Consider the following 18459-nt stretch of genomic DNA (forward strand, 5'->3'; position numbering starts at 1 on the left):
AAGGTTTGTAACCTCTGGATCATGAGACTATGTAACAAGGAGTACAAAAAGAGAAAAAGGAAAAGTTAAAAGTTTAGGTTTATATTTCTTTAAAAACAAGCAAAATTCAGTTATTCATAAATTTGATATCAGTTGAATTCTTTAAATAGATTATCAATCATTAAAGTCTTTGAGAATTAAGACATTGAGAATTATCATTATCCAGAAAGTGTTGTATGTCTACGAATACAAACGACAAATTCAGACAAAATAAAACAAAAAATTTTGCAAGATAACGTTGTCCAAGCTGTTAAAATTATAATCTATTCCGTAAAAATATATAATTTTTTATACTTATTGTGAACCCAATAATGAGATATTTGACTTCGGAATAAATACACTAGGTAGCAAGTCGTATAAATATTAAAAAATGGAAAAGTTAAGGAAGACTTTATTTTTCCAAAACAATTTATTTCAAAATCACTTAAACAATAGCTATGAACTGGAATCAATAAACGGGTTCTTTTATCTTTCAAGAAACAAATCTCATCGATCCTTGTTCAGTCATTAGACAAAGAATTTAAAAATATTGTTAAAAAATTTTAAAAACAAACATTTTGCGTAAAACCGGTTTGGAAGCCGTTAGAGTAATAAGCAATGCATTAAAAATTTGAGATACGTTCATTCTGGCACTCCTCTAACACAGTAATTAACACTGTAATTATTGAGACTAGGTAACAAATAGGCAAAAAATTACAACACAGAGGAGATTGAAAAATTACTTCTACATAATTTTGAAACTAATCTCGATTTCAGACTCGTGAAAAACTTTAGCTTTTAAATGAAATTAGTAAAAAGGATCCATCTTTCATCCGTAGGAAGCCATTAAGACTTGCGTTAATTTACAGCTACAAAAAGAGAAATAAATGAAGGCAAATAAAAAAGTCGTTTAAATTCTGTTAGAAGACGATGTCGAAGCCGTTAAAACCATAATATTTTCACTGATAAACAGATAAGTTCAACTGTTCGCCCATTTTAAACTTCAATATATTGTTATATGACCTATCAATAATGTGACAATACAAGAAAAATTACCTCAATGACGTGAAGTGTCAAAAAATCAAAAATTTTTGTGAAAATTTGTACTATCAAAGCAGAAAACCATTACTTAACTTGTAAAAGCTTTTAAAAAAATAAATTTGAATGCATTAGAGAGACGGTGTAATCTGCTTTGTTGACGTGACGGTGGGCTAAAAGTTGACCAAAACTGAGAAAAAGTTCCCAATCTTACTAAACCCTTATTTACTTTGAACGATATGTATTCTTAGAGTTCAAAACGTCCATCAATTTTTCAAAACGTCCATCAATTTTTTTTACGTCCATCAAAACGTCCAAGCATTGATGTTTCTAAAAAATTATTCCATGATAACTTTGTCGGATAAATGGAGGAGGGGATTCTGCTATTTGATTCTAAGATATGCACCATTATATAAATTTGAAACCAATTGAACGAACCTCACTTTTTCACAATTTTGTTTCTTGAGATTTTTTTTTTTACAGTTGAAGAGAATTATTCTTACATTTTTTCTTGCTTCTCTGTGAAATATTTGTGAATTATATTGTATTTGTCCTTGTGAAAAACTGTTTGATTATTCTGTCACGGATATAAGAGGCCTGGGATATTTTCTGTTGGTGCACCCTCGTACGTTATGCACCCCCCCCCCCCCATGTTACAGAGCACGTGCCATTACATAATAAATCATCATGTAAAAATATGGCACGTGCTCTTGGGGGGTGAAAGTAACATGCACCCACTAAGCTGGGGGGGGGGGGGGGGCACACGGAAAAGATCTGTGGCCTGCATGAATATTAATTTTTGAAAAAACTAGAACAATTCAGCGGAAAAATGGAAATTTGTTGTTAGAACAGAGTATACTCTTTTCGTGAAAATTGAACGCCCGTCAAAAATAGCAACGTTAACAAAAATGAAACAAAAGCACCTTCAATAATTTTGCTGTCTTGGTCATTTGAATGACCGGTATGTTACTAAGAACGAAGTTTTTAAATGTCCAACCCAGGTAAACTTAACTTTGATGGAAGAGATTGAGTTTATTTAATTTATTTTATCAACAGGTGGTAAGATGGGTGTGAATGGAGCGAGCGTGCATGATGTGTTAGTGTGGGGCAATGTGAGTGGCAGTTACAGGGTTGAGACTAAGTGGGCAAAAGTGTCCCATTTGGAGTACAGCAGCATCACTGGACCTGCCTGGTTCTGCAGACCCACATCTGAACTCATCCACGACCACAAGTAACCAATTTTCCCTATTAGAGAATAAGTTTTACCTGCTCTGATTAAAACACTCTCGTGCACATTTTAAAATGCCGAAAGTCTGCAGTGCAGGAGTTTAAATGCCAGAAGTTGATTCCGTTGACTTTCGACATTTTAAAGCGTGCGCATTTCGTGTTTTAAGCATGGTTACGTGACTCTTGCAGAAGTCACTTCGAAATTATGACTTAATGTCTCAACCGCTTCGCGATTTTCGACAAACGCCCGAAATTCTCAGTGACTTCAAGCAGGGTCACGTAACCATTACTTAAGTCATACCATGATAAAGAGAGTCTGATTTCTTTCCATTTGCGCACCTCGTACGTAGTGCACACCCATTTACAGTGCACGTGCCATTACAAAGTAAATCATTATGTAGAAATAGTGCACGTGCGCGTCTGTGGAGGGGGGGGGGCAAATTATATTCACCTACTTAGCTGGATTGATATCTGCCTTTGTTTGATTATTTAAAAAGACGCGCGTAAGTAAGATTGGGGGAGACATGTTGTATCATCTTCAAAGATTCGTGCACTATATCTGTCATTGGTCTACTGGGATAAAATTTTTCCCATGCTCCGCTGCAGGAGGTAAAGAATGTAGCTTTCGCTTTGCACCACAGGTGGTTGGAGGGCGAGTTCATGTCTAAACTGGAAACGAGGGCAGCTGAGTTGAAAACCAGTCTCAAGCACCCTCCCTGGATGAAGTATTCCTGTGCAGTCCAGGAGACACTCTCCCGGTGGTTCTTAGGATCAAATTACTCAACTTCCAAGAACTCATCTGCAGCCGTGGGAAATTTTACACACAATTTGGCTGTTTATCTTAAAAGTTCTGTTTACGGGTAAGTTGTTCTCAGGTGATTGTTTTGTCTCCAGTGACATGTATTATTTTCTGAATAGTGAGCTACTGTAAAGGATGCTACGAATTGTCATTATGGCACCGTCCTCATATGAACAAGTCTATGATTTAGATTGAACAATGCGGATGAAAGATTGAACAAACCTATGTAAATAGAATTTAAATTGCTCGAGTTTCTTTCGATATCGTTTTTTATACACTAATTGCATGTTCAAAAATTGGCCAAGACTTAGATTTAGACTTGCAAGTCTTGGGCAAGACGTGCCCAAGACTGAAAAGTGTGACATGATCATAACTCTGAATCAGTACTGAATTTATTAGACTTGCATTTAGATATACCAAAAACTGAAACTGATGTACTAAAGTAATGTTTATGTTGAATACTTAGCTTAAGTAAGCTAAGTATTCAAATTACATCATTCTAAAAATAGAATGATGCAATTATGCTGAACCATTCAAATTGCGTAAAATGTCCGTCCGTCTAGCTAAACGGACATTTTACCGTCCAGCCAGCAGGACGGGAATTATCCCGTTCTGAGAACTATATATAGCAAAGAAAGAATCACAACTTTGAGAAATTAAGAATTAATAACTCAGAGAAACTGAGAATTTAATATCTCCAAACCGAGAAAGTAATCTCAACACAAAATATTCCAAAGTGAATTACTAATCCAACCTTCTCAACTATATCGAATAACGAATAGTTAGAGATAACTTTCAAGTCAGGACTTTATTCAAAAGGGAATAATAAATTTACTGATAACAGTTCGAGTTAGTAAAGTTTTTACTAACTTTCCCGACCTTCTCCTCTTTCTAACTTTCATAACTTTCTAACTTTTATAACTTAAAATTTTAACTCTTATAACCTCGTTACTTTAGCTGTGAATTTATCTATGTTAGATTTCTATAAAGATTATATAAAACTTATAACTAGATTAATTAGCCAAATTTACTTACTTAGATCAATAAATACTTTTATGAGACTTATCAGGCTTAGAAAGATAGCATATACTAGGAGTACGACCATCGAGTCAGATGTTTGAACCTTCGCACCCCCCTACCCTCTAGTATAAACTGGTGCGACCAGTGAGGCACGCATAAACATTCTATCTTCTAAGCAAAAAAAAACAAAACAAGCCTAACATAATGTCCTCAGGAGGAACACCGAGTAGTACAGCTCCTTCAACCGGCTCCGGTAGTACAGGCACAACAACTGTAAGTTCCGGATCCGGCAGCACTACTACAGTAACAAGAACATTAATTGATACCCCCTCTCTCATCCTAACATGTCACTTGTCACCTTCTCGGGAAATGACCCTAGACAAAATGCAAGCGATTTCTGGAACTCCGTTGACCAAAAAATAAACTTCTCCTTAGGTACAACGTTACTGACAGACCCCACTGCATTAACAAATCACCAAAATAGACGTAAAGCGCTATTTGGATCACTACTGACAGAGACTGCATTAGAGTGGTACAATACTATAGACCCCACAAGAAATCTCGACCAAATCAAAGGAGATTTCATAAATAGATTCACTGATAGCCGTGATCAATTTAAGTATCGACTAGAAGTAGAAGGTGCCACCAGACAAGAAGGGGAACTAATTAAAAATTATTTCCGCCGAATTAAGCATGCTGTTGATAGAGGATGGCCTGAAAAAATACCTGCACGATTGGCTGATCCTGGCCAAATTGCTACTGAACGAACAATACAGCAGCGACGAAGAGAGCAAAAGTATATTGACTTTGCCATAAGAGGGTTACAGCCCCCCTCATTAAAACGCAAAGCGCATGAATATAGGATAGAAAATCCGGATAAAATATGGAACGAAATACAAAACCACTTAATAACAAAAAACTTAACATTTACTGTTAGCACTGACGGCACAGTAAAGCAAACAAATAATAAAATCAGTAGCCTTTAAGCACAAATTAAAGAGCTTACTAGCCTAATATAAAATAATGAAGTCAGCGCTATTAACTCAGGTTCCTTTAAAGACCTCAATGTAAAAGGACGACCAAATAATAAACGCTTTTGTAACTATTGCCGTAATCATGGGCATTCCATTTCTAACTGCTCTAAGCACAGGATTGATGAAAGATTTAAAAAGATGAAAAGAGAACTCACTGAGGAAAAGGAGAAAAAGACATCCTTCAGTACTGACTACAAAAAGCAGACTAACAGTAAGCTGTATTTTAATAACCAGAATCGCCCAAATAATACTAACAGTGGATATGACAACCGCAGATACGGAAAAAACACTATATTAATAATAACAAATCCTATGAACAAAAATTTCCCCAAAACAACCAATTTAGTCCCCATGAAACTGAAGCTAGGCAATATTATGAACGTGAGAATCAGAATTTTCAACGTTTTTATCCCCCCCCCCACGTTCATAATAATCAATTCCAAGCATCAAGCAGTAGATATTATGATCAACAACCCCGCTCGTTCCACTCTGTTCACTGGCTAGAGGATCAAAACCAACAAACAGAATATTACGATCAGAATAATTACACCGATGCTATCACAGACTTCTTTCCTTTAAACTTCTAAAGTCTCCGAAAGTCAATACAAATAGTAATCCAAAATCCAGGGTTTACCTAAACATGTATTATTTCACCACCGGAGACATAAATAAAAATAGTGGACTTGAGATTGAGTATCTGATTGACCCAGGCTTGACATGTACGATAATAAATTACCCCACATTTCTAGAAATGCAAAAGTTGAACCCTAGCATGAGAATCTTCTCAGCTATCGATATCACAAAATCCTATAATGGATCACGAATAATGACACTGACGGAAAGTATGAAGCAACCTATAAAGTATGGGTTACACAAGAAGGAACGTCTAACCTGATTGGTGTTGATTTCTGCCATATTTTCTTTAAAGCTCTGTATTTCGATATTCCTGCTGTAGAGTTAAAAGAACACACAGGAGTAATCAGTTATGGAACACTGAATAACGAAAAACAGTATCCACAAGTATCAGAGATAGAAGCAATAGTCTTGTCTCAGCCACTTTATATACAGGCAAGATCAACCTACTTGTACAAACACCAAAACGCTGATTTATGTTACCCCAAAGGCACTTCTTTTCTACCGCACAAAAATACAGTAAAAACAGAACTAGTGTTTATTAACACAGTCTGTACACAAAAAGAGAAGACACTACCTATACTAATAGAAAACCACAAAAATCACCCTATTACACTTAATAGAGGTATTATTGGGTACGCTGTATGTGATCTAGTATTGAGTCGTGATACGCGCAAGTTCAACATGCGCGATTGTAGTGAGTTCGCATACTCAATACTATATGAGTATGAAGAACTGGATAATTGTTTCATGCTTAGTACAGTTGTTAACTCAGTACAAGAGGCTGAGTCGAACGAATCCGATAGTTGCATAAACTATATTAACCACGAAGAACAGTCAATATTTAATAGTAGTATGGCTATCGTACACACAGTTTCTAAGGACTGTGCTATGAGTAAAGGCTTTGCACTCATGTTATGTAAAAAGTTCCCCGACTTGAGAGAACATTGTAAGTGGCAAGTAGACGTGAACGATCGTGACGGAAATACAATAAACCAAAATGTATTGCAATACATTGCTCCTAGCCTCGGACACCAGATCTTTAGTCTAATAACTAAAGAAAAATATAATAGTAAACCGACTATTGAAAGTATTACAACCGTACTATTCGAACTTCGCAATATACTTCTAATGCAGAACATTAGATGCATAGCTATGCCAAAAATTGCATGTGGATTAGACAAAATGGACTGGTCTGAGATATCTGCATTGCTATACAATGTATTTAAATCTTCGGGAATTAAAATATATGTTTATGTGAGTAAAGCCGAAATTAATCAAATGCCGTCCTCTACACAATATACAGATGAAAACATCGAAGAGATAATCGGAATTGTAGGTGATGAAATTGTAAACAAATGCAAAAATGATGCTGAAGTAGCAACTGATTCCTCAAAAGATGCAAAAACCTTAGGCAAGCTCAATAATACTGAACAATTCCCCAAGTTCAGAACAACTGAACAAAACCACTTCATTATTCATGAAGTTGTACAAGAAGGACTCGATACACGACCAAAAGATGCAAGTAAAAACTATGCACACTATATCGAGTACCTAAAAAAGTTTGACTTCACGCAGAGTGATTTAACGGACGATGAATTTAGAGCATTTCTAGAAGTTCCTAAACTCAATTACAGATACAAGTAACTCAAGTTGGCCACTCGAGCCACTACAAGTTTGATGACACGAGTAAATGGAGCATATTTTACAAGTAGTGATTTGTCGTGCACTTATCATCAAGTGCCCCTTACTAAAGAAACTCCGAAATTAACTAGTTTTATTGTAGGTGGACGTCAATATACCTATCAAGTCGGATTTTACGGCTTAAAGCCCCTTCCGAACTTCTTTAGTAAACTCATGCGTTATGCATTTGGACCGCTAATAAAGAAAAAGCAAGCAATTACTTATACTGACGATACACTACTACAAGCACAAGATAAACAGGAAATGTTCACAGTAATCCGTGAATATCATGCACTACTGCGTAAAGCAAACTTGAAAGCTGCGCCGGATAAAACAAAATTCTTCTTACGAAAAGTGAAATTCCTCGGGCATGTAATATCGAAAGGGACACTTAGCCCAATCACTTCGCGCATTGCAGATATACAAAACTTAAAAACGCCAGAATCGAAAACCGATGTCCTCAGCGTATTAGGGGCGATGGGATTTTATGCAAATTATGTTATAAACTATCATATAGACGCAAAACCGCTATATGATTTAGTTAAGAATGAAACGAATTTCGACTGGCTGGATAGCCACCAGCAGGTATTCGATAAGTTGAAAGCAAAATTTGCACACGATATTTCCGTCGCTATCCCCAACCCAAAATACCCCTTTTATATAAATGCTGACTCTTCCAACTTAGGAACTGGTAGTATTTTAATACAACAGTTCCCCGAAGGGAAAAGAATTGTTTCTGCAAACTCCCGTGTATTCGATAAAGCAGAACAGAAAATGTCCCCACAGCATAGAGAAGTGTGCGGAATAATATCAGCATTACAAACTTACGAGTTCTACATTATAGGCTCCCCCTATCCAATATATCTATTCTGCAATCACAGACCTATACTATTCCTCCGGTCTCGCCGCGGACAATTATCACATAGATTCTTTAAGTATCAAGTCGTGCTTACTAAATTTCAGAATCTAAAGATAATATACACTAAAGGTAAAAACCTTGCTTTCCCCGACTTACTTAGTAGACAAGTCCCGCAGGAAGAAGCGAAAAAGTTCCAAATTGAACACAAAACAGTCCCAAAGGACATTCGCTTCTACACATCGGATTATAAACCGATAAACTATTCAAAACTACACTGTGACGAAAAGAAAGCACCCCCAAATACTAGCTATCCGGTAATTGCACATATACCCGGTCAGAAAAAAAAACTAAATATAACCGACGAAGATTTTAGTATTAACGACGCAAGCGACGATATAGAGCAGACATGTAATGCAATATACAATATTGCCGACTCGTTCAGATATGGACGACAAATAAATCAGATCAGAAAGATGTCTTCGGAAAATGTATATACAGAAAGCCTTAATGACCACACATACGAAAAAATAACCGAAGAGGTACATGCAGTAGATGACGGTCTTGATGATGAAGACTGGTTAGAATTGCAAAAAGGGAATGTAGATATATCATTAATACAAGAACTAGAACAAGCGAAGGAGGAATACAAACAACGCACACACAAGTGTGATATTGTAGAACCGACGACTCTACATACAGAAGTAGTAAAAGTATTCTTTAAGGACTTACTTCTAAAATTAACAGAGTTCACCAAACAAGCTCAACTATACACAGATACAATTCTGCGCGAACAAATAAATGATCCAGTTTTACAAACCGTTCGCCAGTGGCTAAAGGCAGGCAAAGAACCGCCGAGCACAAATACAATTAAGCATTGTAAAAAGGATTACATGCATAAAAAAATATATTTAACCTTCTACTACTCGAGGAACAATATGACTTACTATGCTACAATAAACCAGACGAGAACGGTTTATACCATACAAAAATATGTGTTCCACTATCGCTATTTATGAAGTGTTTTGAGTTAGCACATAATAATCCGCTAAGTGGGCATCGTGGAGACGCATGCACATTTTACAACATTAGTAGATTCTTTTACTGGCCCGGAATGTACAAATGGGTTACAATGCTAATACTTGATTGCCTAGATTGTCAGAAGAATAAACCACAAAAACATGATCTAAACGAAGCACCCTTAGAACAGTGGAGAGAATTAGAAACCACCCCATTTCATACTATACACATAGACCATAAGGGTCCATTTAGGCCTTGTAGTAACAAAAAAAAATTTTGTCTAGTTATAGTAGATAGTTTCTCTCGCTTTATACAAATTTATCCATCAAAAACAGTCGATGCACCAGAAACTGTTAAGTTAATAGAAAAATATATTACCCGATTCGGAATCCCCCAGCAAATAGTACATGACAACGGTACTGCATTTTTGAGTAATGATTTTGTGCACTGGACGCATGAATTCGGAATTACATTAAAACCACGGACCTCATACTCTCCTTGGACAAATGGCAAGGTTGAAGTACAAAATAAAAACTTAGCAAAAAATTCGCGCAGTTTTATTAACGACACCGGATCGAACTGGGCCAGCCTTACTAATAAATTTGCCTTTGCGCATAATACTGCAATAAATTACAGTACAGGATATACTCCGTACGAGATAGTATTTGGTATTAAACCGCAAATTCTAATTTCCCTTAAGCTAGGCTTACTACGGGATAATAGACGAAATTGTATTTCAGAGTATTGTTAAGACCTTCCCTTACATACTCACTGTGAAAATTCTTATAAAAACGAGAAAGTAGACACGCTATTACAAAATCGATTGTCTAGTACTATACTACAACGTGAGAACGAATTCAAAAGTATATATAGTAAAACATATACTCGCTGTAGGCAAAATACAAACAAAGCACACGAGTATAGGAATAGATTTAAATTGGGTAAACCAATCAAAATCGGTCGTAAAGTTTTACTGGAGAATCACGCTAAAGGATTATTGAAATCCAAAAAACTACTAGAGTTACGCTCTGGACCATATACTGTTACTAAACAAAAATTAACACTACGTATGAAATTGTTCACGACACAACTGAACAAAAGAAAGTACTGCATAGAAATCACTTAGTAGAATACTTTCCTAAAGAACAGGAAATAGACAAGTTAGTACAGGACTATAGTACTAACTATGATGATTCACAGGCCTACTATGATAGGTTCAACCAGTACTCAATAAATAGATTCAATCACCAAACAATTGATAACCCGGAGTATATGCCGTGGCCTATTATTAACAACGCAAATAATCAGGCTGAGCAAATAACATCACCGCAACCAATTGAATACTCAACTACTGTTAACACGTGCCGGAGTGCGCCTAACAGCCCATGCAAAACAAATAGAAATGATAGCACACTACATATCAGAAATTTGTTTAGCCCCCAAAGTAGTTCACAAAGTACTACGTCCAATACCCATACATTTAGCCCTATCATTAGTTCATCCCCCCACCCAGTAAAAATAAAAACTAATCCTAACCCAATTCATTCTGATGTCAGACCGCAGAGAACACGGACTGAACCTAAACGCTATGGAAATACAATTCCATCAGATTTAATTCGAAAAGTCCAAAAGAAATAATTCTTTTATACAAAGTTGTTATTAAAATATACCAAAATTATAAAAATAAAATATACAAATTATAAAAATATTTTAAGCAAAAATTTATAAAAAATTATAACAGTCCAGCTCTAGCAAGTTTAATTAGTTTAATGTATTCGCGGGCAATAGTACAGTCTCGAAAGAGAAGCCCGTGCCCCAGAACAACAGCCAACCCATATAGTTGCTGAGCAGCTCTTGCTGTCTCAGGGGTCCACCACACTCGCCAAAGCTCGAACACATAATTCATAAATTCTTCATGGCACTCGGGGTTGGGTGCTGTTAATTTTCGCTCGAACTAAAAAATTCAAAAATTTCAAAATCTACCCCATTATATCCCAGAAAAATATTTGTAACTTCAAAAATTTACCTCTTCTCCCAACCAACATTTGAGGTACTGCACTGTAGCAGGACATATCTTAGCGTATTTCAATAAGTTCCTATCTTTATTATTTACACAATATTCCTGCGCAACCCGCAGCGAATAAAACTCCTCTTCAGAGAGGACAATTTGAGTTGATATATACTGCTCAGAGAGGAAAAATTTCATCTCTCTGGTATCCAACTCCAAATCTAAGTGTTCGAAGGCAGAATAAATTGCCTCTTTAAACAATTTAAAAACTGTTCTGTTCATTATTATTAGAAGTTAGACTAGAATTACACTCAGAAAATTTCTCTATTTATACAGGAATAAAAATATACCCCAACCAGTTAAACTTCTTATTCACTCTGTCTTCACGGACAACCCTCAATCAACCATTCAGAATTGAATATTCCGCCAGTTGCGCGCATAGTAATTCGCTCTCAATAATTTATGCAAACATACAAACTGATAAAATGCAGTTGAAACAGTTAGCCAATCAGGGCTCCGTATTTTGCCATCCGCACGGACGGCCACATTGCCACTAAGAACAGCACAGTTAGCCAATCAGAGCTCAGTATTTTGCCATCCGCACGGACGGCCAAATTGCCATTGATAAATCTATAAATTCTCAACCCATCTGAATCAATTCATTCTTCTGAATCTCTCGCGTAAAGATTACATCTTTAAACTCTCGTCTATCTACAATCCGAAATTCATTTTTAAAAATGAATCCAGAAATCGAATCTCTGTTCCCCGAGGAGGCAGAGGTTATCGAAACTGAAAACCCCAGAAGAAATTTCACTGAGGTAAATCTTTTGCTTATTCTTTTTCTTTTCCGGCTATTTCCTTTTTGCAAAAACAGATACATAGAAAATATCACAAAATTATTTGTGACCGCAACCTTAATTGTATCTAATTTCACAAATTGTGAAAAACCAGACTCTGAAATTTTCACAGATTTAAAAGCTGCTCACCATCACTTATACGCAAAAACTGCCAAATCACCAAAAGTCGCTCACTACGATTGTTCACTTATGGACTCTAATAAAATGTACTCACTAAACAAAGTCGCTCCTTGTAAAATTGAACCACAAAATGTTGAAATTTCAAAAGTCAAAGGACAAATTTTCAACCGTTTCTTTAGGGGAAAATTAGAAGCTACTATGTGTAGAGCAAGCCACCAAAGCATTAGGTGGTATTGCGGCCTTTTCGATGCTAGTGGAATTGATGCAAAACGTAGCACAATTACCACAGACGTCAATTTAACTCCAGAACAGTGTAGGCAGACTAGAGTAACTAATAAGTTAAATATTAACGGAAAAGAAGTTCCGATTAAATTAAATGTAAGAACAAATTACATAAAAAATTCCGGTCCCAAGATTGGAGAAAATCCAAACGAATGTGACGATTCAGGCTGGATAATTCACGATACGTTTGAAACATATATGCAGGATACAACTTTAAATGTTAACCTGCGGGGAGGTTCAGTAAATAACTGGCTAAATATTCCCCTGCCTTGCAAATTATCAGAAGGCGGTTGTCAAAGTACTTCAACCGACCCCCATGCTTATAGCTGGGAGAAACAAGATAATTGCTTGTTCGCTATAAGTGAACAATTTGAAGGCAAAATGACAAAAAAATAGGAGATAATTATTATATCTCTAAAGAATCATAGAAAGAACAAAGCTTTCTATTTCAAGTGTACAATGAGCCTCAATCACTTTGCAATAGCAATAATATAGTTTATCCGTCACCATTCGACACACTGTATGTTGAATTTACAGGCGGATTTAATATGAATACAGGAAAGGCACTCGAACCTCTACCTACTATAAATAGAATTACTAAACTTCCGAACAGTTCAATAAGTTCGCTTAACATCTCCCGAACTGAGATAGATTATGAGGCGCATTTGAATACTAAATTCGACTATTATCAGTACACTAATTTCCGAAGGCTACAACTCTCTGAAATAAATACTATACAACAAATTTGTGAACTAGAACGTTCACTTAAAAATACACAATTTGCATATTCGCGTCTCAGCCCTAAGCTGGCTGGTTTTCTGTTAACTAATAACAGATCATTGTTTTTAGAGACAAATGGCAATGTAGCCTGGCTCTATCACTGTCCAAAATTTTATTCGCCTTTACAAGTAATGGATACTTGTTATAATAGAATACCTGTGTTATACAAAAATAAAGTTCGCTTTATCGATCCAGTTAGCAGACAAACTTTCACTACTGCTAAACAACAACCATGTAACAACAAACAAAAGAACCTTTTTCAACTAGATATTGAAAATGATAATTCTTGGATCGAATTAACTCCAAGTATAACACATGTCACTGGGCCAACATTATTTGCACCCAGCAATCAGAAACACAAAATGGTTTCAATGAAATTTAAAAACGGACAGGAAGTTTCTTTTCATGTTAAAGAAGACATGATTGCATTTTGGAATGATGTAACTTTAAATTCTGAAATGAGAGACGCAGCGCAAGAGTTTTCTCGTGAATTAGTTGAGATTCAACATAATAAAAGCCAGCCTAGTGGTTATAGCAACTACTATACTACAAAAACATTATATTTAGATTCTCTAATATCGTCACAATTTCTACACAACCGGTATATAAAAGCCTTCGGCCGAGTACACTATTATTTAGAACAGTGCGGAATTACTTTCGCTGTATTCCTTTTTGTGAAATTTATAATCGACATTGTAGTTTGCATCATTCGAGCACTACAAATACACAAAATTACTGGAGCCTCAGTGAGTTTCGGAAAAGTAATACTATCAGCTACTTTCAATATACTTTTTCAGTCCATAGTAACATCAGTATTTCGTCCTACTGAAGAAAGAGACGACTCAGAACACTTCGTACAAGCACCAACTTATAAAGAGCCGACTATAAACATATACCCCCCTATACAAAGTGAACTACAAGCAATCAGAAAAGAGAGGGAAAATCAGTCTAACAATGATGGTTTCCCCACTTCCCCAGTGTAATTAAATCTAATTAATTACAACTATAAATAACTTTTATAACTCCTTTTAGAACATAGCACTAGATGACAACAATTTTCTTCTGCCAGCATTTGAGGAGCTCCTAGATGATCAGCCCCCATTGGAACTCCCAACCAATATTGTAGAGGAATATCTAATGACAACTATGGAACCACAATCACAGGAGCAACAAGAACAACACTCAGAGCAACCTCAACAACAACCACAACCGGGACCATCGCAACTCCAACCACCAGTGGCAGCAGTCATGCCAAAGACACTTACTGTGCGGGACAAAATCAATCGCCAAATCAAAACAGAACAACTAGTGTGCCACCCAAGCTTCAAGGGGCACCCGAAATATGACATGAGCTTGAATTATAAGCTGCAGAACCACGCAAATTTGTACAAACTCATGTCATACAACCCTAAAACCAAAACATATCGAGCAAAGAACTTGGGGATTGACAAGCAAATTTTGTCCGCCCCTTTCTATTTTTTAACCGCTAATTTAGAAAGCTCTGAAGACAGTTACATCCGTAACCTCGAGCAGAGTTTTCTAAAAGAGAGATACAAGAACTTTCAACTCCAGCAGCGCAATGACAACCTGCTGCGAGAATTACGTGACTACCGTAATGGCGACTTCCGTGACCAAGAAAATTTTTCAAATCTATAAGCCCGGAGGAGAGTCACAAAAACTTTTTTTATATTTTAAACAGTGCGTGTAAAGTTTTATATTTAACCATTATTATTTTCTTTTTGTAAATTATTATGCAGTTGTTTCATCATACATATTTTGTAAAATTTTTTATGCAGATTGTTTCATTCTACCATCATTAAGCACCGGGTCGGGATGTACTAAAGTAATGTTTATGTTGAATACTTAGCTTAACTAAGCTAAGTATTCAAATTACATCATTCTAAAAATAGAATGATGCAATTATGCTGAACCATTCAAATTGCGTAAAATGTCCGTCCGTCTAGCCAAACGGACATTTTACCGTCCAGCCAGCAGGATGGGAATTATCCCGTTCTGAGAACTATATATAGCAAAGAAAGAATCACAACTTTGAGAAATTAAGAATTAATAACTCAGAGAAACTGAGAATTTAATATCTCCAAACCGAGAAAGTAATCTCAACACAAAATATTCCAAAGTGAATTACTAATCCAACCTTCTCAACTATATCGAATAACGAATAGTTAGAGATAACTTTCAAGTCAGGACTTTATTCAAAAGGGAATAATAAAGTTACTGATAACAGTTCGAGTTAGTAAAGTTTTTACTAACTTTCCCGACCTTCTCCTCTTTCTAACTTTCATAACTTTCTAACTTCTATAACTTAAAATTTTAACTCTTATAACCTCGTTACTTTAGCTGTGAATTTATCTATGTTAGATTTCTATAAAGATTATATAAAACTTATAACTAGATTAATTAGCCAAATTTACTTACTTAGATCAATAAATACTTTTATGAGACTTATCAGGCTTAGAAAGATAGCATATACTAGGAGTACGACCATCGAGTCAGATGTTTGAACCTTCGCACCCCCCTACCCTCTAGTATACTGACTTGGCATTAGGGGGGTTAGGAACATCGTTCATTTTATTGGTCGTTTTTAGCCGATCAATATCTTTTAAGGACAGATACAAAAGCAGTACATTCATTGAAAAGCTGTCAACATTGGACCTTCGGGCGCCCTTTTCCAATATGCTTAGCTAATTAAAATATGCAAAAGATATAATGAATTGGTAATTGATATAATGACCTTACAAATGAGAAATTTTACCAGCATGAAAAGGTTCAGCAGCACTCTACTGACAGGTAAGAACAGTAACTAATATTGAGAAACAATAGCATTTTTTTTCATTTTCGATACGAAAATGCTATTTATCAAAAGTACAGCTTAGCGTTCAAAGAAAACTCATGGTAACGATCATAACTCTTTCTTATTGTAGAAATCAAAATTGGGTCAACTCTTGGGATGGTGAAAGGTGAGGCACATAAAAATTAAAATAATGTTAACGTATTTTATAACGTTAACACATCGTATTTTAAAGTTTTGTAAATTACATAGCTATTTTATAACGTATTTTATAACTATTTTTGCGATTAATCTTGTCGTTATTCAACAGAAATTGAAATAATTGCTGCAATAAATTAAAATTTTTTTTAGTTAGAACTTTAGGCTTCACGTATGTTTCAAAAAGTGGTTGTCTTTTTATATTCTTAGGTCAGATCCTTTCATAAACTTTTAAAATAAATTTTTGTTTTTGATTACTTCGACCAGTTTTAGTTTTTGAACGCGTTAAATTTCCTCAGCAAAACAATTAGCAGTATTTTTTGAAAGAAAAGACATTTTGAGAGCGATATTATTCTTTCGCTATTTTGAAAATTTTTTGCTACCGTACTGTTTATTGTTTGGCAGATATCAATCTAAGAAGCTGTTATTTAAAGCAGAGCTCTCTTTCACATATTGTATTACTGTTATCAAAAGCACATCTAGGAGGTGAGTGGAGTGATATGAAAAAAAAAATTGTACATGTTAAACTAAACTGGGAATAAAAATTTTATTCGTTTCACATTTATTCAATCTTCGCTCAATTTGCTACTCTGGCATTATTAAAATCACCTCTCCTATCATATCTTGATCAGTCCCATTTGCCTTCAAAGTTTAGTGAACAGATCTTTAAATGAAGACAACGCCCCAATAAAATTCAAATTCTTTGAGTTGAAAATAAAACCGCATGAGAAAACTAATAATGTCTCAGCAGAACTAAGGCTACAGCCGCTATTGGAAAAGCTGACAGTATAGACAATAAAATATGTTTTGATTTATTTTATGCATTCTGATAGTGAAAAGAGAAGAAAAACAGTTGGTTCAGTTTTTAAAGTCTTTAAAATGTTGGCACTTTTACTTTTTCCTTTTTCCACTAATGATATCGATTTGCCAAAATTGACTTAACACCGGGTTTAACAAGGCGGTGCAGTATCAAGCTCTTAACCCCAAATATACTTGGCGATGGAAACAAGTTTTGGTGCCGATAGCTGAAAGAGGACAACCCGGGCTTCAAAACGGTTTGAAACCAGGGCTATGTTGCTGACTATTTCTAAAAAATCTTCCTCGTAGAGAACTTCTGCTTTGTCCTCCAAGTTTGCTTTTCATGGATTCTGTTTACATGCGTACTGCGTACAGTTTGTTGCCCATAATTGAAATGTACAGATTACAAGTTGATTTAGTCCATTGAATAAAAATGATCTCAAAAACTTTGATGTTGAATTTTTTCTTCGAAAATTAAGTATTGTTTCTTCTGAAAAGTTTTATTACGTTTTTTCGTCTTGACGCAATTATAATTTCAGGAAAAAGGAAAAAATGGCCATTTTTCATTGGTCTGCTAAGTCTAGTTATTTTACAGCACAGGCCAGTTCTGTTCACTAAAGTCTTCTCAGCTCACATTTGTCTATTGACTAGTGTACCCAGGAGCCACCGCGAGGAAATGTGGATGGACTTTGACCTTGCTATTTATAGGAAGTGTATGGAGGTGGAAGATGTCTACCAACTATCATATCGAGGAGCAAATTAGAAGATACGAGAGGTAACAGGTAAAAATAGAAGCTCTCAGACAAAGTTCAGCTGTGTTAAGTAAACCAGAAGAAACCCTAATGGAGATTGAAACTGTTCTTAAAAGATCGGTGGAATACGTCAAAGAGCTCTCTCAGGAAACAAACCGAAAAGGTTGCCCTGTAGAATTAGAGTGGGGCTTAATGCACTTAAGATATTTGTTGAAGAAGTTGAGCCAAAGAAACCAGAAATTGGGAAAGCTACGGGGCTCGATGAAATTAGCTCGGAGATGCTCAAAACGAGAATGCGATTTTATTCATGTTCTTCAATTAGCTTTTCGGCGAAGGTGCACTCTGGAATGAAAGGAGCGAATCGGTGGTAATCTTTTTTAACGAAAAAGGCTGTAACACATCGCTGCGAAAACTCAGAACTATGAGCCTTATGTTGCATCAGAGTAAATTTTTGTTGCAAGTGTTGTGCAGAAGGAAAAAACCGAAATTGAGAACAAAATTGAGAACGAGAAATTGAGAACCGAAAT

The 18459-nt window shown here is 35.7% G+C and overlaps 1 protein-coding gene across 1 annotated transcript in view; it reads left to right on the top strand.

Moving 5' to 3' along the window:
• LOC142341116 (putative malate dehydrogenase 1B) overlaps nt 1–18459 on the top strand; it is a 61292-nt gene that overhangs the window by 34346 nt on the left and 8487 nt on the right. The window contains exons 7-8 of the mRNA XM_075392003.1: nt 2113–2287; nt 2925–3143. Of these exons, the coding sequence (XP_075248118.1) occupies nt 2113–2287; nt 2925–3143 (394 nt within the window). The remainder of the gene's footprint in view (nt 1–2112; nt 2288–2924; nt 3144–18459) is intronic.

This window comes from Convolutriloba macropyga, chromosome 6 (genome assembly GCF_964194025.1).
Source record: "Convolutriloba macropyga chromosome 6, txConMacr16.3, whole genome shotgun sequence".
NCBI classification, from domain to species: domain Eukaryota; kingdom Metazoa; phylum Xenacoelomorpha; order Acoela; family Convolutidae; genus Convolutriloba; species Convolutriloba macropyga.